This window comes from Denticeps clupeoides, chromosome 15, assembly GCF_900700375.1.
Source record: "Denticeps clupeoides chromosome 15, fDenClu1.1, whole genome shotgun sequence".
In the NCBI taxonomy this organism is placed as follows: Eukaryota; Metazoa; Chordata; class Actinopteri; order Clupeiformes; family Denticipitidae; genus Denticeps; species Denticeps clupeoides.
Window position 1 is genome coordinate 10,509,305 of NC_041721.1, and position 21,073 is coordinate 10,530,377.

The following is a 21,073-nucleotide window of genomic DNA, read 5'->3' on the forward strand; positions in this document are numbered from 1 at the left end:
TACATTATAATTTTTCTTAGTCTAGCACCCAACACTCTCCGAGCATGCTCTTCAATGACAAGTCTAAGCCTTATCAGGGCTCTTAGTTTGTATACTTGATATTCTATAGAAATCGAACGAGAATTGCTGGTGTCTTCCCATTGTAAGTCGCTTTGGATAAAAGCGTCTGCCAAATAAAGTAAAGTAAAGTAAAGTAACACACATACCCATTTTGGTTCCAGCTCAATTTGCAGCCAGGAGGCCGTTCGTGGAGCAAGAACCCATCAAAGATGATCCACCATCATGAAAAGGACTAGTATGGACCTTATTGACTTTTCTCTTTTCATGTCAAAGCTTCTGTTCCACTCAATTCTTCTAATGAAACTGAAGTAACATGTTCCTGTCAAATGAACTACAACCCCTCCAAACACCTTCCTCATGCTTGTAGTTTAAATTAGAGTCAATAAGAGACATTTGGTGACTTTTGATTGAAGTCTCCTCATTGGTAAAATTGTAGGTGCGGTATACTTATTCATGCAAGGCCTTTCTGAGAACCAGACCTCACAATGTCATTCATGCCACCTTATCCTGCTAAAATACAGCATAAGTTCATAATCCTATAATCATAAAATAGTAAAAGCTAAAATGGAAGTCAGTTCAAAGTTCAGTTTTTAGATTCTGTTGAAGCTGAACAAAGCTTTAACAGGAAAAAGTCAGTCAGGTCCATACTGATTCTGTAAAGGTGGGTAATTTATTGGCAACTCTTGAACACTGAGCTGTGTTGTATGACATCTGGCTTCTAATGGAAGTCAGATGCTCCCTGTTTATATTGAATGCATCATCTACTCTATATTTCTCCCCTGTAATAAGTGAATAGTCGAGTCCCTGATAAGAGTGTGAAATAAACACACATTTCCAAATTCTATAAAATGTACAAATTGAACAGAATTGAGCAAGAAAGTTGCCAGACCTCCAAACTTGCTGTGACTCCGCCCCCTGTTTTCCCCAACAGTCGAACAGCAGGCAGGATCGTAACCATTACCATCTCAGCTGTGAGAATGTTCCTAGAACATTAGCTTCTAACAGGGTGTCAACTTGTTGACAGTGTTAGGCAATGTTCTTGGAAAGTTGCCTTTCAGCTCCGAAGTGTCAGACACAGAGTGAAGCTTGTGGCCAGATGCACAAATTTAGTTTGTCACCTTCATTAATTAGGAGATAAACAAACGAGCAGCTCTGCCCATGGCACCCGTGTTCTCATCTTCGCCGAAGTACTACAGATAGATGAAGAATATTAAGGCCAGGTCTGTGACCAGGTCCTTTCCCGTTCCTCCCTGGTAGTGATTTCCTCCAATGTCATTTAACCCGATCATTTAATCTCCTCCATCACTGGCTCCCTTGCTTTCATTTGTCAGCTAAATAAACCTCAATACAACCTGTAATGGCCATTCATTATGGCAGGAGGTATTCACCGGCCAAGCTCTGTAATTGCACTAGGTACTTATCTAAGTCAACACAAGAAATGAAGCCACAATAACCTGCTGCAGGATCTGATTCAGGATATGAAAGAAGGGATATTGCAGACTGATATGTTTTTTTCCCCCCACTCCATTCCTTTTGCTTTATGAGACTCTGCTTATGTTTGGTTGTTATTTCTTCAGGAACAAACTTCATGTTTGGATGAGAGTAGGCTTTATGGTTCTCGGCTCTTGTTGCCAGAACATGAAATGTAGTAGCGGGTTAATTGACCAACGGGGCGCTGTCACAATATATTAGTTTGTATTGCCACCGTGGTGCACATTACCCTAGTCGCCCACTACCTCAACACACTCTCCCTTTTCCGCTCAACATCTCTATTTTGCTGTATTAAGATGCCGGGGAGCTTGGCGTAGCTCCTGAGAGAGAGATGGCGAATGTGTGCTAATGATCCGGTATCTCGTGCTCTGCCCCGCAGCAGCCCCCGAGTGACTGATTATCCCGGCAGAAGCCCTCCCCCAGCGCACCACCACACTGGCGTTTTCCTCCCGGCCGACAAAGCCTCATCTCGGATTCTGATCAGCCCCGAAGAGCCTAATGAGACACAACCCTTCCAATGATCCCCTCTGCTCAACACGCTCATCACAGCATTGCAGTTCTGATGGGCCGGAGGCCAAGCGGTGTTGTAGCGAGCCCCGTAATCAGCTCACCGTTTGACCATCTCTTTAGTGTTTCCTGAACTGCCGGGAAGTGGCAATGCTGCACCTGTCCCTCTATGACACATGTATGCACCGTCCATCCATCTGCTGGTCCAAGATGATAGGAGACTCAACATAACTTCAGTCTATCTGACTCATGTAGTGGTGAGTTAATGAGGTGCGATGTCAAATAACAGGGGTAACCTCACCAGGATGAGTGATTGTATGCTGACAACGCACAGCCCCAGTCCGAAGAAGCATCACGCTCCACTGTATCTGCAATAACAAACAAATACAGCGAAAGTGAACTACTTATTCATGACCATTAAAAAACACAGCTTCTGAAGATCTTATTTTTATATCAAAACCATGAAATTTCTCATATTTAAATTAAGTAAACAGAGACATAGTAACAAAAAGACATTCGTATTATGTGAATAAAAAGTCATTTCAACCAATCTGACAACTCTTATGACTGGCTCATTTAAAACAATCATATCAAATTGTTGTATTGGTGCTGGTATTTCCTATTTTGTCTTGACCCATGCATGTAAAGTTACACTTTTTCACTCATACTTGCAGAAAAATACCAACTGTCCATTTATCTATAAAACAATAATGAACTCAAGGTCACATAGTGACACTGTACCACATTGTCTGCATCATACACACCAGTGCCAATTCTGAATGCTACAGCGTGACATCCCTCAAATGTATTACTGGTATTATACCTCCAATTAACGGTTAATTACAGAGCTGCTGTAGCTCGGGTTTTAGCGTCTACTATGAAAAATAGTTCCATCTATGATCTAGTGGACAGTCGTTGTTGCTAAGCAGTGCCATTCAGGCAGCGGGCAAGTAGGAAGCAGATGTTAATCACTTTAAAGCGCAATAAAACGAGGCAAGTAAGGCACGATGGTATTTAAAGAGTGCCATTAGAATGCCTCACAGCCAATCAGAGCGCAAGGTCAGAACTATTAACGATGGTGTAATATAGCAGTGATAGATGAGAGTGTGCATGTCACATTGATTACTCTGGCTGCTGCTGAAACAGGGAGACGTAGAGTTTAATCAGGACCTGGGGATCGGCCAATCACAAATCAACTTGTTTGCAGAGTTTTGCATTGTTTTTTTGTGTGTGTGTTTCAGACTGGCATCGTGGGGTGAGTTCAGTTCAACAAGGGTAAAAAAACACAGCTGTAGCTGTGTGATAAGATGTACTGTGTGTGATACAGACCCCATAGTGCCTTCTTTTCTTCAAATTTGTTTTTAACGTCAGAAATACTATTGTATATTTTTTTGTCAAAAACTATATCTGATGCTGCAGCTTTCAGATTTCAATACTCCGCCACTTATCTGATGAATCCGTCTAAGAGAGGGTTTGTTTTTTTCCCTCGTTTCCTTTGTACAGAGAGGGTGGAAGGTGTTGGTACACAAACGTTCCTCCAGATCTGCTCCAACATGCCACAAAAAAGGACGGAGCGTGTCCTTGACGGTGGTGGAAAGATGACAGACTCAAACAGCAGCTTGCTGATATCCACAGAGCCACGCCGTGCTTGAGAGCGAGGAAGGTGTCTCATTGTGTCCATCGCGTCTCGGCAGCCGCGCTTCCGAGGCTTTCTGACCGCGCCACCGAATCTGATTTGCGCCTCTCGCTAGCTGTGAAAACACCTAGCTGTGAAAGTCCTTTATTCCACCCGTTTACTGCTGCTTTTCATACGTGTGTGTGTGTGTGTGTGTGTGTGTGTAATGGAACAGTTGAGGTCTGCACGCCACTTCGTCGAGAGTAGACACTTGCACAATATAGTTAATTAGCTGATGCGTCTATTGCTTTCTGGGATTCGGGTCCTTTTAATTAAGAAACACAACAGTGCCTTTCAGGACGTGACTCTTGTCCTCGATGAGACTGATAAGGTTGGGCTTATTGCAGCGTTTCCCGCCGCACTTCTGTCAATGCAAATGCATTATAAATTGCAGAGAGCAGAGGGAGCTGAAGGAAAGATTACATTTCGTGACGTGCCAAAAGAAATCTGAACCGGGCACAGTCCCCGTCATTAAAATGGAGGTAAATGCATTCATTTCGTCGGGTTCCAGCTGCGTCATTGCATTCGATGTGATTCTTTCATACGTGCTGTCATTAAAAATGTGTCATAGCTCCACTGTCACCACAGCAGGACAGTTTCGTATCAGCTGCAATTTACAAGCCTTAAACATGAACCTGACCAGAGTGTTGTTTTAATTGGGCTTTTGGTGGTCATGTGATCATGAGGTCTCCGTAGGCCAGGAGGAAGGATTAGGGAAGAGGTCAAGAAACCCATCATGGTCTTCATTTGGTCCAACTTTTAACCTGGTGGATTTTTTGCCTTGAAGGCAAGGTTTAGCCTGTGAAAGGCTGCTGACTCTGTGCTCAGATGGTGATGCAAGCTTTCTCAACAAAGAGGAGGAAGAATAAGGGGCGAGGGACATTGTGGACATCAGGTTGTGGTTCCAATATGTGTATATTCCAGTTGACTGAACTCAGAACCATTTCACCCTCACCATTTTTTTCATATGTCGTAAAAAGGCTTTCATTTAAATATATGCTGTTTTCATAAAAGAATAACCATATGCCTTGATAATCAGACAGGTAAAAGCACATTTAATCAGGAGTGAGAGCTCCTGCCCAGAAGCACATTCACATTAGTAGGGTAAAACCAGATTATGAGGGATTTGGTCCTTCAGTGTGAATATAGGCATGAAATGTTCATATTGTTATGAATTGTGGGGAAAAAATGCCCCCATCGATACATTTGAAAGTGATAGGGAAATCAGGAATGAATGTATTCAGTCTTGCTGATATGTTTCTCTACAACTCAATACATAGATCGAGCCACATAGTTTACACAGCCATAATATCTTATTCTTTTGATAAATGTTTGTTTTTTTCTAATGATTTGCACTAAAAACAGAACACATTAAACATAACAGCATCACCCAGTGACGGCTTACTGTCGTCATGCCAGGGAGAAGTAAACACACACAGAGGGGAACTGCACAAGACCAATGGATAGGGAAGTGGAATTAAAAATGGAGCGATTTGGCCAGTGTCGCTTTCGTTATTACGCAACCCCCATAATGGCAGCGCCGAGCCGGGGCCAGGCTGAAGGCCGAGGAACCCACAGTTATTTTAGAGCATCACTCACTGTTTTTCCTTGGAGGAGAGTGCCTATCGATTCTTTTTCAAGAGACCATTGATTTTCTCTTTACTTTCTGTCTTCCTCTCTCTCTCTCTCTCCCTCTTCTTCTTCCACTCTTTCATTTCTTGCTCGCTTTCCCTGTGGCCTATGGTGAAGGAAACACGTCAGATTTGGTGTCCGGTGAGAGTAGGTATAATGCACTGCTGCTCCTTGATGGGTCTTTTCCACAGCAAACAAGTCTTCAAAGCCATAAGAGATGGAAGTCATAGGAGGGTGTGTCTGTTAATGTGACTTGTGTGGCTCAAGGGCAGGTACAGATAAAGTGCTGTAGACCAGATCCAGTATTGCATTCCTTACAAATTCAAAGGGCACTATTTTCACACCCTAAGTGTGGGGCTGGTTCACTAGTTTATGGTCAGGTGTCCGCTGGATTCACATAAATAAAAAGATTCAAGAATAAGAAAACAGAAGGAAGGATCATTGATAGGTGCAGGTTTTAATCATCCAGAATGTAAGGGTTGCAGACGCCTGCCCTTCATGCTTAGCGCATAGCACTGTTACCGCAAGTTCGAAAATAGTGTCCCTTTCAAAAGATGAATTAATGTTGTGATCCATTTTGATTGTTTCAACTGTTCACTGTAGCCTTTGTAACACTGATTTAAGGAATGTTCCAAAAGTGCTGACATAATCAGTTTGTAACAGTCATTTTGTTGCTTTAAGACACACATTCCTTGTTGAGTTATTGTGGGTAATACTGATGGAGACTTTTTTAAAGGCTGTAGCCTTTTTCTTTGTCACCTCACCGTGAGCTATAGTATAAATGTAATCAGTAATGCTGTAAGCGTGCCTGCTCTAATGGTATCGTAAATGTATCATACAGTAACAGTGTGGTGAATAGATGGGCCTAACCCTGTGGAAAGGCCAGCATCTGGTGTGGGCTCACCATTATTATTGCACCTTAACACCATTTTCTCAGACAATGAAGTGCATGCATCTCTGGGATAGCAGCGTGACAAGTTACATATGGCTCAGGATCACCAGAGAGTCCATTAGTAATTTCTAATGTGTTTTTTGCCTTTAATGGCCTATTACCGTACATTGAATACACTCATTCATTGAACTGTCCACTTTCTGCCATGACAATGTAAATTTCCCACCTACATTTACATTTACGGTATTTATCAGACCCCCTTATCCAGAGCAAATTTCAATCACTACAGGGACAGTTCCCCTGCTCAGGGACACAATGGGATTTGAACCTGTGTCTTCTGGTTAATAGGCGAGTGATTTTCACACTAGGCTACTACCACCCACTTGTTGAACTAACAAAGGATCATCTTATCATCTTATCTTATTTTATCTTCTTATTGTTAGAGTAGCCTTATTACACAAATATTCTCCCAAAGCATAACAACGACTCAGAGCCTCCTATGTATTTCACCAGATATTATGCATATCTTCTTAAAATGCACATTTGTTGCATTGGAAGCTTTTGACTCATTCACATTTTTTGCATTATTCATGACAGACCTCTTCCATCCCCGACACACATGTTCACCTGACACAGACAAACAAGAAAATGTGGATGTTAGGAATATGAGGGAATATGGTTTGTGTTTTTGGAGAGTCTGTCATGTGCACCTTGAAGTTGAATCGGTGAGTTTGTTGCCAGGTGTTTGAAGTCTTGTGCGCAGAGGCTGTAATTATGCCCCTGGATGGGGGAGTTGATGCAAACTCCTCATTATATCAGCCTAGCAAATGTAGAATTCCTTTAATTTGCTCAATTTCTACTTTTTTAGGAAGTGTGAGCTTTTTCCTAGCAAAATTGTACGAAACTGTGAAATCTTTATACAATCACCGAACCAAACAAGATCACCGAACAAGATTTGTAGTTTCAAATGTCTAAATTAGTTTTCTCTCAACATGAATGAAACAATCAGGAAAACTATACAGATGTTCTGAATAAGAAGGTTTCTGATTATATTTTCACAGAGGATTCCTGAAGCTTCCATTGTCTCTCTGATTAAAGAGCATGAGAGACTTAAGCAAATGGCTTAAGCATCAGTCCAAAAGTCTGTGTGACAATGTCTGCAATTTCACATGTCTGGCTCTCCCAAAGCATAAACTAATCCTTGGATTTTTCAAATATGACCTTCATGTTTTCAACGGATTAATTGAAAAAAAAGTCTCTATCACACAGATAGAGATAGTGTGGAAAGTCTTAGTCCTCAAAAATGAAGGACCAAGGAACCGTAGAAAGACCCTGAACAGGTATGGGCCTGGCACATAGTTGGAGTAGTTGGGGCCAATGGTGGGGCCCTTGGTCTTGGTCAGTGCCAGTAACCCAGTAGTCTGAGGTTCTGACATCTCTTGTCTTTCAAGATTAGGTTATTAGCCTGCTATGGACACTTCAACTCTTGCCATTTTATTATCCTCTTTTCTTTGCTGGCCTATGTATTAAACAAGTTTACTCCCTCTAACAACTACTTCTACATTACAGGGCATGTTGTCTATATCACTGGTGCTAAGTAGGTTTCACCCAGTGTCTAAGCAGAGTAGGAGTGGAAATCACACAGAATCCCATAATATGATGAAATATCCATGTTGTCAACTGTATCAATGAAATCCCTTCTAAGATTATATTAATATATTGATACTGGATACCAGAATGTTGATATAACCAAAAGAATAATTATACACTAATTTTTCCCATCCTTAATGTAGACCCCTTTTAGTCTGGAACCTGTAAAGTGCTACAGGTACCAAGCAATTCGGCATCATTATTCCATCATCATTATTGGGGCAGTGGTGGCCTAGTGGTTAAGGAAGTGGCCCTGAAATCAGAAGGTTGCTGGTTCGAATCCTGATCCACCAAGGTACCACTGAGGTGTCACTGAGCAAAGCACTGTCCCCACACACTGCTTACTCAGGGTGATGGGTTAAATGCAGAGGACAGATTTCACTGTGTGCACCATGTGCTGTGCATCACATGTGACAATCACTTCACTTTATTATTAATATTCTTCTCAGCTGTTGTCAGCCGTGAGTTAAATCACGGTTTCCTGTGACTTTTTTTCACAGTGCCATCATGGGCCATTGTTGCTATTGCTTTCGTTGCTGTCATACTGGTCCTCACCTGCTGCTTCTGCATCTGCAAAAAGTGGATATTCAAGAAGAAGAACAAGAAAAAGGGCAAAGACAAGGGCAAGAACGCCATCAACATGAAAGATGTCAAAGACGGAGCCAAAACCGAGGTAAACGCGAATTGTGGAGTAATTTAACTTTTTATAGTACTGTAGATCTTCTCATAGCTTTAATTGATGATGTTTATTGTTCTATATTTTAGAATCATCTTTTAGTCTGGTAAATTTGAATTCAATTATAACTTAAACTTAAAAAAAAGTCCTTGGGAAAAGGAATGCAAAGCTTTTTTGTTGAGTGTGATGCTTCACCACTGGCTCTTATTACAGGACTTTAATGGAAAAACCTGGCCTTGTAATCGGCTCAGAAAGTATTAAAAATTTCTCTCTGCTCTTTCGGGTTGTTTGTGTAAAAAATAAAAGACAATTCTAATTTAAGAAGTTTGAATTTGCTATGCTGTGCAATGAAGTGGTATCAACCCTGAGAAATGACGTTAGCTAATTACACGGACTGGAGCGCATTAATCCACCCCCCCTTCCAACTACTTGCCAAAATGATATGGAACACGAGGCACTTTAACCCTTGTTAGAATGCTAATTGCATTAACAGTGTACGTCTGATAGAATAATTGATCGCAGTCCACTTAATTGAGGACACTCGCCTCAGCACCAATCACATCAGGAATTAGAGATGCAGATTTAACAAGACAAGGGCCTCTCTGTAGAGTTCAAGGCATGGGGGTGTAAAAAGATTTTTAAAAATCAAAAAATTTCACACCTCAACACATTCTGCAGAACAAGACTTCAGGCGCCTCGAACCAATTCCAAAAACAAACCCCAGGTTACATCTGAACATAATGAACACATCCTAGTCCCGCCACGTAATTAAAATATGCAAAATTAGGTTTCCATCCATAAATTGGTAGTTTGGCTGTTGCCAGGTTTTTGTCAGGAGTTGGGCCCACAGCCTCTCCCCATCAAACACCAAATTGATTCAAGTTCACATAATTGGTCTCTTTGAGGCACAAGCAGTTGAATCAGGCTCTAAAACTCTTTATTTGAAAAGAAATGTTCCAGATGCTGCTACTATTAGGACCTGAATTGGTATTTAAAGTCTTTTACTGGCAACACAGTAAAAAAAATTCTAAATAAATACAGCCCAGCACCCAAATTCCCCATACTGTTCTTACCGTTTATCAATAGATAGATCCAGAGCCATCAGCTCCACAGACGTCATTTCTCCTGGTATGCCAGAGATTCATGTGGAAACGTCTGTGTGTGGTTGTTTTAATTTGTGTCTCTTCCTTCTATGTCCTCCTTATCTGTGTTTTTTTTCTGATGACTGTGCGGGATTGACACTGGCGGTAGGTTCCCAATTGCTGTTGGATCTTTTTAAGCCTGCTACTCTGACGTTTTTTAAAAAGCCTCTTGACAACAACTTACTCCCGTAGAAGCAAATATATGTAACTATGCATAAAGTACATGTATATCTTTAATATATATGTGTGTAGGTTTGCATATGCACATATATATACAGAGAGAGAAAAAAACTGCACTGGGTACGCTTCTGCAAGGTTGAACAAGATTGATTTCTTCTTTCCACGTCACCTTGAGCCCAGGACCTTTTAATGAGCTATTATGAAAAGCCCATTTGCAAACGCAATGATTAAGCTGCCAGTGGGAATGTGCTCCTCATGGTTTGTGATGACAGAAAGTGTTCTTTTTGTATTATTTTTTCTTTCAATAAATAACCACAGCTCTGCCATGAAAATATTATAACGGAAAGGCCACTTTTGCTCATTAGGGTGAACAAAATTTCCAAGGAGCATGAATGGTGGGGCGTCTTTTTTATTTGTAAGTTAACTCCCCAAAAAACAAGACAAGTAGGAATTAATTTGGATAAGGAGTTTTCAATATTGAGAATATTTGTGGCCTTTATAGTGCATCCTTGCCTTAATCATTTAACTGCTACCCTCTCTGCATTCTTTTAAATTGGGAAAATGACATTTCGCTGGGATTTAAAAAATAATAGTAATGATTACTTTAAGGGACTTATTAGCATCAGTAGCAGAGGGGTGAGATGGGCTTTTGGCAAAGAAAGGAGTTCAGTTTTGTTCAGCCTTTCGCATCACACCAGTAACCCCACAACAGAGAGGTCCGACCCCATCCACATTCCGACCCTTATGATTCTGACACCTTCCGCTGGCATGATGCTTCTAGCTTCCATCTGCGTGGCGGTCACACGGGCAGCTGAGGGTCATGACTCTGTACCCGAAAGGGGGTTCACGCCACTGAGAATGGGGGTCACCAATAAAAAAATGGTTTGTTCATAAACTAAGCACTGACTGGAACTAGAATGAATGCCCTGCATGCAGACTGACTGGGAGAGTTTGACATTTGGAAAGGCAACTTTACACTGAATGGGACTTGAGAAGCTTGTCCAATCGCATGCTCTCTTTGAATAACACCACCCCACCCCCGAGCATCTATACTGGCCCCCACCCCCCGCACCAAACCACCCTCCACTTTCACAGCACCTTCCACTTCTTCCCACCTCCCCAACCTACCCAACTTTCTGCTACCTCAAGCGGCAAGGAGTCAGCCAGGGTCTGTCTCTTCCTCCACTCTCTCGCTACCCACAACATTTTCCAGTTGATTTCCTTCCTGACCAGAGAATGTATCTGCTTAAAGTAAATTGAACAGAATTTCCCCATTCTCTCTCTCTCTCTCTCTCTCTCACTCTCTCTCTCTATCTCTATTCTAATAATACTAATATTCTAATATAAATATATATTATTTATTATTCTATTTAATTGCCTGTTCATTAATACCATATCTCTGTTCACCATTTTATCTACCTTTTGTCCCATTACAAATCAACTCCCTTAAAAAAATATATAATTCCACTCACACAACCCGACCACATGGGGGTGGGGTTTATGGGAGGGAGGGGTGGGGGTTGGTTTTCCCGGCTCTAAGCTAGTGCATCACTGAGCATGTCATGGTGTTTTAACCGCTGTGGTGTCTTATTTTTTAATGCCTGCTACGCCCCCAACAAAAGAGAAAAAAAAGAAAGTGTGAGGGTTTTTCAGGAGCGGACTGTCTGGGCAGGCCCAGGCGGAGCCGTGGCAGACTGGCACAAGCGCGGATGGCAGCGGAGGGAACTGACTCTTGGTGGGTGTTTCCTTCAGGCATTGAAGGATGAGGATGATGCGGAGACAGGGCTGACGGAGACGGAGAAAGAGGTGGAGCCCAAGGAGCAAGAGAAACTGGGCAAATTACAGTACTCCTTGGATTACAATTTTACAGAGAATACGGTAAGGGTTTCCTGATATCCCCATTATAAATAATCTAGAATAGTCCTGGTCACACGTATGGTCACACCTCTGTCTCCTGTCATCGTTCCTTTTTCTGTTTCTAAATTAACATGATTCTAATACAAACTGCCAATAAAGTAAAGGGACAACCAACATAAAGGGCCCTCGATTGAATGTGTTGCCATGGGTTGTTTCAGAATACAAAATACAGAACACAAAAATGCAGGTGCACTACTACCTAGATGCACTTTGGTCTTAGCAAATCATTTCACTGACATAGGGCCCAAAGTAAGGTAAGTAAGGTCAAAGAGTCTCTAGTCTCTGCTAATCTATTGGAGTGTTTTTTCTTAATATTATGTGCCAAAATTTTGTGCTCAGATGCCTTTATCCAGAGTGATTTACAGTCAGTAGTTACAGGGACAGTCCCCCAGGAGACACTCAGGGTTATGTGTCTTGCTCAGGGACACAATGGTAGTAAATGGCTGTTCGAACCTGGGTCTTTGTGGTCTTTTAGTTTATTGATGAGTGTGTTACCTTTTAGGTAACCTACCACCACCTGCTAACATCATCATCCTAGAAAACACCAGAAACCTATTAAACTACAAATAGGAGTGTTTAAACCACAAACATGACCCTTCTCAATCCTTACCAGCAAATTGTCCCTCAAAAGAGTTTCTCTACCCTAAAATATTTCACCTGTCTGTTATGCTATTCTGATCTTAATACGTCACTGAGCCAAACACAGTCTTTTAAAGCATGCTGGCTGCAGCACAGTGACACCAACTTGGGCTTTGAGAATGACTCATGCTTTCATTTTGAGGCATGCTGGGATTGACTGGCTAAGGGTGTTCTTCCAGCCTTTTCGTGTAAATTGGCCTGATGCCTCTCGTCAGTGTGTTTTTAGAGGCGCTTGCGATTTCTCGGCAGCAAAATAAAACTTCCCGTGGGCAGATGTTTCCTGACAGCTCAAGGGGGAAGTGCCGTCCCTCACAGTTGCAGCTAGCTCCCCGCCATAAACAGAGCTGACAGGCCAAGATTATCCACTCACACCCATCAGTCTCACCGCAGCCTCGGACAAATCATCGCTTTTTATATCCCAACACTCTGCCAGGAAGCTTTAAAAGTCCTACCCTTTTGCCTCTTTCATCTTTTTTCATTAATGCACTTCCACAACATGGGTGTTGATTGCACATGAGTGGATTCAGTGACTCCTACATTTACATTACCAGCATTTACATCTCCAACACACACACACACACACACACACACACAAACTGACCGTGCACCAGTCACTCTGTGCAGCATTGGTCTGCCAACTGCCTCACTTTGTCACTTTGTCACTTTTACACTTACAAGCTCTGTTGCACTACATTGTTCACATTGTTTACATGGTTTGCACTCCCCACCATGTGCCCTTATTTGTTTATTGTGTTTTTAAAATTGTATTTATACCTTTTTATTTAATGTTACTCTTTGTATTTAATTTTACTTGTAAGCACCATGGGTCTGAGAGTAACGAAATTGACAATAAAGCTGACTTTGACTTTGACTTTGATTTAGCAGATGCCCAACCCAGAGAAATGTACAATCAGTAGTTACAGGGACAGTCCCCCTGGAGACACTCAGAGTTAAGTGTCTTGCTCAGGGACACAATGGTAGTAAGTGGGGTTTGACCTGTGATTTTGTAGTCTTTTGGTTCAAAGTGAAAGTGTCATGTAGAAGCAACAACAACATTTATTTCTTATATAGCCCATAACCACATACAGTATGTCTCAATGTGCTTTGTCCATGTTTGGCGGTACTGGACAGTGCAGAGTAGGTTTTAGTCCAGTGTCATGGTGTACATTGTATGTCTATTTTAATGCTACTAGTCTGTTTAAAGATCCCTGGAGCTTTAGTTGTTACGGTGGTGGTGGCTGTGGTGACCCTCTGGTAAGTTTCATGCTGAGTCATCTCATCAGCAGGTCATTGCTAGGGACTAGGATCCCAGTGGTGTTCTCTTCATTGGACTCTGTGAAGCACAGCAAGAACACAACGTAACATGTCCTCTGCTTTTAACAATCACCCTTGGTCAGCAGCCATGACAGAGGTACTTTGGGATGGTACTTTGCTCAGTGGCACCTCAGTGGCACCTTGGTGACTTGGGATTCGAAACGACAACCTTCCAATTACAGGTCTGCTTCCTTACCCACTAGGCCACCAAAAAAATGGTGAGTGTGTTACCCGCTAGTGGCTATTACCACTTCTCATGTGCTCTTCTTCATTTCCATGGCTAAGAGATTGAGAGCTGGAGTGGAATTGTAAAATGTGAATGATCACCTTAGTCCCTTTGATTCCTATTTGATGCATAGCACTCCTTCTCTCGCTGGATTGTGGTACTATGAGAACAAACTCACTGATATGCAAAGTGTTCCTGGGCTCTCAGACCGCAGCATGTTTTAAGAAGATTTCCTCACATGAGAAAGTAGGAGCATTTCAAAGCAGCATTGCTGTTGCTTTCAGCTTGGTAACAAGCTTAGTGGTGTCAGCAGAGGAGGCTTCAAGCGCACACATCGCCCCAGACCGGACTTAAAGCACGACTGGACATAAGAATTAGAGCTGGCATGTGAGGAATTATTCTGTTGCTGTTTACCTTTCATTTTAGGAGCAAATAGAATCTCCTTGGGTTTTGTTCAAGGCTAATCTGCCCTCCATAGCCTGGTAGAAGAAGGCTTAATGAAAGCATTCAAACACAATCTATCAGTCTTTTCTTCTCTCTCCATTCCTCTCTCCACACACAAGCACATATTTGCTCCCCCATGGCCTCACTGAGACCAGACCTGTAGGGATTGGCTGGCTGCAATCGAAAGATTCCTAGAGAGCAGCAGGTTTAAGATGGGTCATGTGCACTAAAATACATTACAATAAAAAACAATATTTTCAGCTAGATTCTGACAGTATTAACCAACTATAATGTTGAATATGTAATGGACAATGGATTTTGTGTGTTTGGGGTGAAAATATTGCAGTTGATGATTAATTGGGGTATTTAGTTACTTTCTACCTTGGGTTGAACCCCTACAACTCTGAACAGGACAAACATGTATTAATTAAAGTATCTTTATATTGTATAAAATAGTAATTGTATTTTATATTGTGTAAAATGAAGTCCTCAATATTTTCAGTAACTCCACCCCGAGCTGATAAAAGTAAAAGCCAGGGTATTTGAGATTAGGAAATAGCCTTTTTTGACCTCTGTTTTTAATGGGCCACTTGGGACTAATGACTGATGCACTTGCCCGGTCACATTGTTTTCGTCATAGAGCTGGGATTGCAGTTCACACACACCCCAGCTGTGTCACCTTCTGTGTCTGTGTTCAAATGCAATTGGCAACAAATAATGGGCCAGAGTTAGAAGACAGGTGTAACATGTGAACCGATCCATTCAAATCTTTGTCAACAGACGCTTCTGCGGACAGAGTGCAATCTAGGAAATAATGGTCTGTAGGTAACACACACACACACACACACACACACAGTCCCTGCTGCTTGCTATATATCTTTGAAGTTCTGTTCTGCAGCCAGTAGCATAAGGCTATTGGATGCCTTTGTGCCTTCATCCCGCTAAGCTCCAATTTGAGAAGCTGTTCTGTCCTGGAGGATAGTAATGCAATTAAAGTTTCTCTTAGCTTCTGGTTCTACCAAAGTCAGAACATTTTTATTTTCGAAGAGTAGTTTGACTATAGAGTACACCCCACAAGAATCTGTTGTCATTTCATTTTTTACAACAAACATGCAGGCTGCTGGTGTGAGTTTCTGCACGTCTGTTCGTAATGAGAGATAAGGATGTTCAGATGCCTTTAGGTCACTTGGAACACTCAGTAACAGCCTGGCAGGTGATGTGATGTGATGACTTGGAGATCTGTGATCAAATCGAACAGACCGACCGTCACAGGGTGCAGTCACACTCAGATATGAGTTTTCTCCTGCCCTCTCACTGTGAAGCCAGGCTATGCTCACCTACTTTACCCTCCCACAAAAAATACAGGCCTTGTCTTTCAGAAAGTACAGCTGTTTTTCCATGACCTTTATACCTGTATGAAAAACCTGTGTGTTCACAAAATGGAATATTGGTGAGCAGCATAATAGTGTAGTACAGAGCCCATCAGAAACCAACAAAATGCTTTTATGTGTTCTGCTGTATTTTAAATTAGTCTGGTGGGTCACATATTTGTCTATAAACCCCAAGAATAAAAGGTTCAAAGATGTTTCTGTCAGCTAATATCTAATTCTATTCTACCCTAAATAACGATAAAGAATTTTCCTTATATTGCTAGCTTGCTTTAAGCTTTGAAACAAGCAGACAAACCTGAGCCAAAGACTCCATGAGCCTTTTGATATCGATATCGAGTTCAAAATCCCTCCAGGATTCAATAAGTGCCTGGTCTATCAATTCTGCTGGTGTATTTGTTTTGGTAATGCAACACTGAGCCCATACTTCTAGCGTTAGCCTGCTTCACATCTGTAGCATCTCCTGTGGCGACACCCCCACCACCTGGCAGCCAACCAACCACACACTTGCAGCTCTGCCTCCGACAGCTGGAGAGAGCCATGGCTCAGCAGCTTGGTCAGCCTCCAGATTGCCCATTGATGCCTGTCTGATGAAGAGTTCATTGACTGACTAGGCAGCCCAAGAGGCCATGGAGGAGTTGCTCTGACTGGCAGGTCAATCAGCCTTGTGGGCCTCTCAGTCTGGTTATCAATTATCAGGCCTGATGTGGAGAGAGGGTCCTTAAAGTGCCACACTTGACATGTCCTGACCTCTACTGCTACATGCTACCTGGCTGCAGTTTGACCTCTGCCTCAAAGAGAATTGCTGCATGTGTGGAGCTCTCAGATCCATCATTGTGCAAATAGGCATGCAATCAAGAATTTGCAAACAGAATTTGTTGGTTATATTTAACCAGCTATACATTGTGGGTCCAATTTAATGCATTCTGTAGAAAGAGGAGGATTTCTGATTGGTTAAGGACTTCTTCTAGGACCAATGGGATTTAGCACAACATTAAAATAGTTGTCATTCAGATAAAAAACGTTTATCAGGAGCTCGGTCTGAGCGCTGAATGAATAGGCTTAAGAAGCTATTTAACTTAATGTGCCTGCAGCGTATAATCGTTTATAAGAGCATCTTTATTCCGCTAATGGAGGCTCAGTGTCCGCTCAGCCATTGCATGGTGGTGGGCTAATGGACAAGGCAGGAGTGTATTAGTGTTCTTGGATGGTGCTAACACAACGTATCTCCTCTCTTTCCCAATTGTTAGCTCATAGTGGGAATCATACAGGCCGCAGAGCTGCCCGCCATGGACATGGGTGGCACCTCAGACCCTTATGTCAAGGTCTACCTGCTGCCCGACAAGAAAAAGAAGTTTGAGACCAAGGTGCACAGGAAGACCCTGAATCCTACTTTCAATGAGCAGTTCACATTCAAGGTAAAAATGTCTATATTTCATGAAGAAGAGTGTGTGCTCAAACTAATTGATTTTCACTGAGTTTCACAGTGTTATCTGATTAAAAAAATGAACACACAAACAGAGCCATCCTGTTTTCTTATACTCATTTGTGCAAAAAACATGAATAGGGCAAAATGCCAGGCAGTAGACAAATTAGTAAATTAACAAAACTCATGTAGGTCACACAGTTACATGCAAAGCAAAGCAAACTAAACTTAAATTGATATAAATCATGCTAACCAGGAGATGAAAGAACTTTGTGCAGAATGAACACAGTCAAGTGGCAGCCACTAGTGGCAGGAGGCCATAACTAAAATATCTAGTTTCAGTCTACACCTGCATTACTGGAAATAAAACTAGAAGAAAAAAAAAAACAATGCGCATTCTTCAAAATTATGAGCTGCTTATAAAGAGGATCAAATCTAGCAAATTTCATTAAAAAAGGAAAGGTTTGGGAACCACTGCATAAACCTCCTATTTCGTCTTGTTTTGACTCTTAACATGTTTTTATTCAATAATATAAAAGCTTATAGTATAAAATATATTATCATAACTCTTAAAGAACATACAAAAATATTTTACACAACTACAAACCTCTTGTTTTACACAGACACAAGCCCATCAATTGAGAAACCAGTGAAAACGAGAATGTTGTTTTTAGGTAGAAATAACCTTAAAGTTCCTTCCACCCCCCTTTTTTGTAACTTTTTTTTAATTATAAATGCTGGTTGTCTGCTAGACGCATTGTTAACTTTAAATTGTTGGACTGTGCACAATCTCATTAGCATGTCATTGTGCATTCAGGGAAGTGAAGTGTCTCTCCCACATATTCGTACTCTGAAGACAACCAGCTGGTGTTTTAACAAGCCCTTGACAGACTGCACATTGCACACATGAAAGGTCCAAGCAAGTAAAATATGAGGCAAGGCACACACACCGTTTCACAGAGACGGAAACCAAGTTCTGGGTCTACTGATGTTCCTGAACAAGTCTGTTTTGGGTTTTTTTTACACCACATTGCTTTTAAAGTAATTTTTGCAGAAAGTAGTTGTCTGACTGATTCCAAATCTAGGGGAAATTAGGACTTTGCCGAAATGGGACAGACCGTTGGTGTGCTTCTGACATCAAGCTAATCACAAGTGGCTCCATTATTGAAATGAAGGATCTGGAGTGCCACTGTGATAGCGTCAAGGACAAAATAGCAACCCTCAGCATCTTATCTCTCTCCTGGCCAATCAAGCAGTTTGTCAGCGCGTCGTAGTGAGTGGGCCTGCATAATGAGCTTTGTCAGGAAAACAGCTCAATTGGAGGCAATCAACAATCAAATGCCAGACGGCCCCCTCTTACCAACGCTGGCGATTTCATTTTTCTTCTCTTTTTTTTTTTTTGCCAGTTCCAAACATTGAACGTGGATGTCCTGGATGGGCTTTATCAATACTCTGTAGCTTGTTTCTCTGTTGAGATGAATTCAGTAATCTCTAAAGACGTGACAGGAACCCAAAATCATCAGCTTAGCTGAAGACAGGCTGTGGTGCCGTCACTGAAGATCCTGCGCAGACTGTTCCGCATTGGTTCACAATGCTGACTATCTCTCTTCCCTGGCCTCCATTAGGTCCCCTACACTGAGCTGGGAGGAAAGACGCTGGTGATGACGGTGTATGACTTTGATCGATTTTCCAAGCATGACGCCATCGGGGATGTGAAGGTGCCCATGAACAAGGTGGACTTCAGCCACATAACAGAGGAGTGGAGGGACCTTGTGAGCGCCGAGAAGGAAGAGGTGAATTCCGCACATCTTTCTATTTCTCTGTCAGCCTCACATAAAATACTGGCTGGGTTTAGAGATGCAGAGCTGGAGAGGGAAATTTACTAATTCGCGGGCAATAAAGGCTCATATTAGGCAAGGATGTAACTATCGCTGACTTCCTTCCTCATTTGTCATGCTAATTACAGTCTCTAGTGAGCCAGCAGTACTCTTTTTTTTTATCACAAGAGTCCTGCTACTGCAAGAGGATCCCTAACACAGAGAAATTATGCCTGTGATGGAGGTTATGCAATATCCTAACCCAATGATATAATTTGTGCGTTTGCTGAGCCGAGTTCCTTACACCTTTTTCGTTACTTTTCACACCTTCATGATTTACATACCTCTTATTAAATGCTGTCATGTCATTACGTTGCTGTAATGACTGTAGAACTACCTGAAGGAGTGGCAGGAGCAAGTATCTGAGGCGAGGGGTAATCCATCTCTCGTGAAAATGCCACTTAATCAGCAGCCCAGGCCTCCTTCCTATTAATAAAAGTGGCGGGTTTTGCGAACCGTGCTTCAGGAGATTCAATTTTCATGGTAAATGTCATGCAATATAACATTTGAACATCTGGTTGCCAGGGAAACCTTGTTTATGTAAAGGTTAATTATAATACTGTCCAACAGATGCTGATGGAGGAGAGTCAGAGGTTATTTATGTATTTATATATATACAGTGGGTACGGAAAGTATTCAGACCCCCTTGAAATTTTTACTCTTTGTTATATTGGAGCCATTTGCTAAAGTCATTTAAGTTCCCTCGTTTATGTACACACAGCACCTCATATTGACGGAAAAACACAGAGTTGTTGAAATTTTTGCAGATTTATTAACAAAGAAATATCACATGGTCAGTTTGGCATTACCAAACTGAAATATCACATGGTCCTAAGTATTCAGACCCTATGCTGTGACACATATATTTAACTCAGATGCCGTGTCCATTTCTTCTGATCATCATTGAGATGATTCTTCACCTTCCTTTTAGTTCAGCTGTGTTTGATTATACTGATTGGACTTCATTAGGAAAGCCACACCCCTGTCTATATAAGACCTTACAGCTCACTATGCATGTCAGAGCAAATGAGAATCATGAGATCTTTATGGCAGAGTGGCCCAACGGAAGCCTCTCCTCAGTGCAAGATACATGAAAACCTGCATAGAGTTTGCTAAAAACCCTTGAAGGTCTCCAAAATGGTGAGAAATAAGATTCACTGATCTGATGAGACCAAGATGGAAATTTTGGGTTTAATTCTAAGTGGTATGTGTGGAGAAAAACAGTCACTGCTCATCATCTGTCCAATACAGTCCCAACAGGGAAGCATGGTGGTGACAGCATCATGCTGTGGGGGTGTGTTGTAGGTGCATGGACAGGACGACTGGTTGCAATCCAGGGAAAGATGAATGTGACAAAGTACAGGGATATCTTGGATGAAAACCTTCTCCAGAGTGTTCAGGACTACAGACTGGGTGAAAGGTTTACCTTCCAACAAGACAATGACCCTAAGCACACAGCTAAAATAACAAAAAAGTGGCTTCACAACAACTCCATGACTGTTCTTGAATGGCCCAGCCAGAGCCCTGACTGAAACCCAATTGAACATCTCTGGAGAGACATAAAAATGGCTGTCCACCATTGTCATTTCCCCAACCAATTCAAAATTTTAACAATGAAAGTCTCTGAAACTGCTCATAAGCCAGAATAATAAGCTGAAATAAGTCAGATATATTACTAATGATTTTGGGTTGTATAATTCTATTTTATCTCAAGGAAATTGAGGAAAAGTGTGTTTTAATAATTTAATTTCTGCACATTTCCACTCAGTTGAAACAAAAAACATAGTAACATTTCCACTTTCAGAAATGCATGGATGCTGTATAGCTCAATGGATCAGTGTATGATTATACATTGTAGAACACTGAAAGGTGTGCTTTTACTCTACTGTACTAATAATTGTTTTTGTGATGTTCTCAAATAATGTTTATTCCATAGC

At 41.7% G+C, this 21,073-nt stretch overlaps 1 protein-coding gene across 4 annotated transcripts in view; it reads left to right on the forward strand.

The window, feature by feature from the left end:
* Window positions 1-21,073, forward strand: part of syt1a (synaptotagmin Ia) — a 174,330-nt gene that overhangs the window by 140,413 nt on the left and 12,844 nt on the right. For 3 of the 4 annotated variants that reach the window (XM_028953977.1, XM_028953978.1, XM_028953979.1), the window contains 4 exons: window positions 8,408-8,580; window positions 11,658-11,783; window positions 17,084-17,251; window positions 18,885-19,052. In XM_028953977.1, coding sequence (XP_028809810.1) covers window positions 8,408-8,580; window positions 11,658-11,783; window positions 17,084-17,251; window positions 18,885-19,052 — 635 coding nt within the window. The remainder of the gene's footprint in view (window positions 1-8,407; window positions 8,581-11,657; window positions 11,784-17,083; window positions 17,252-18,884; window positions 19,053-21,073) is intronic. The other variant, XM_028953980.1, reaches the window with a different exon arrangement.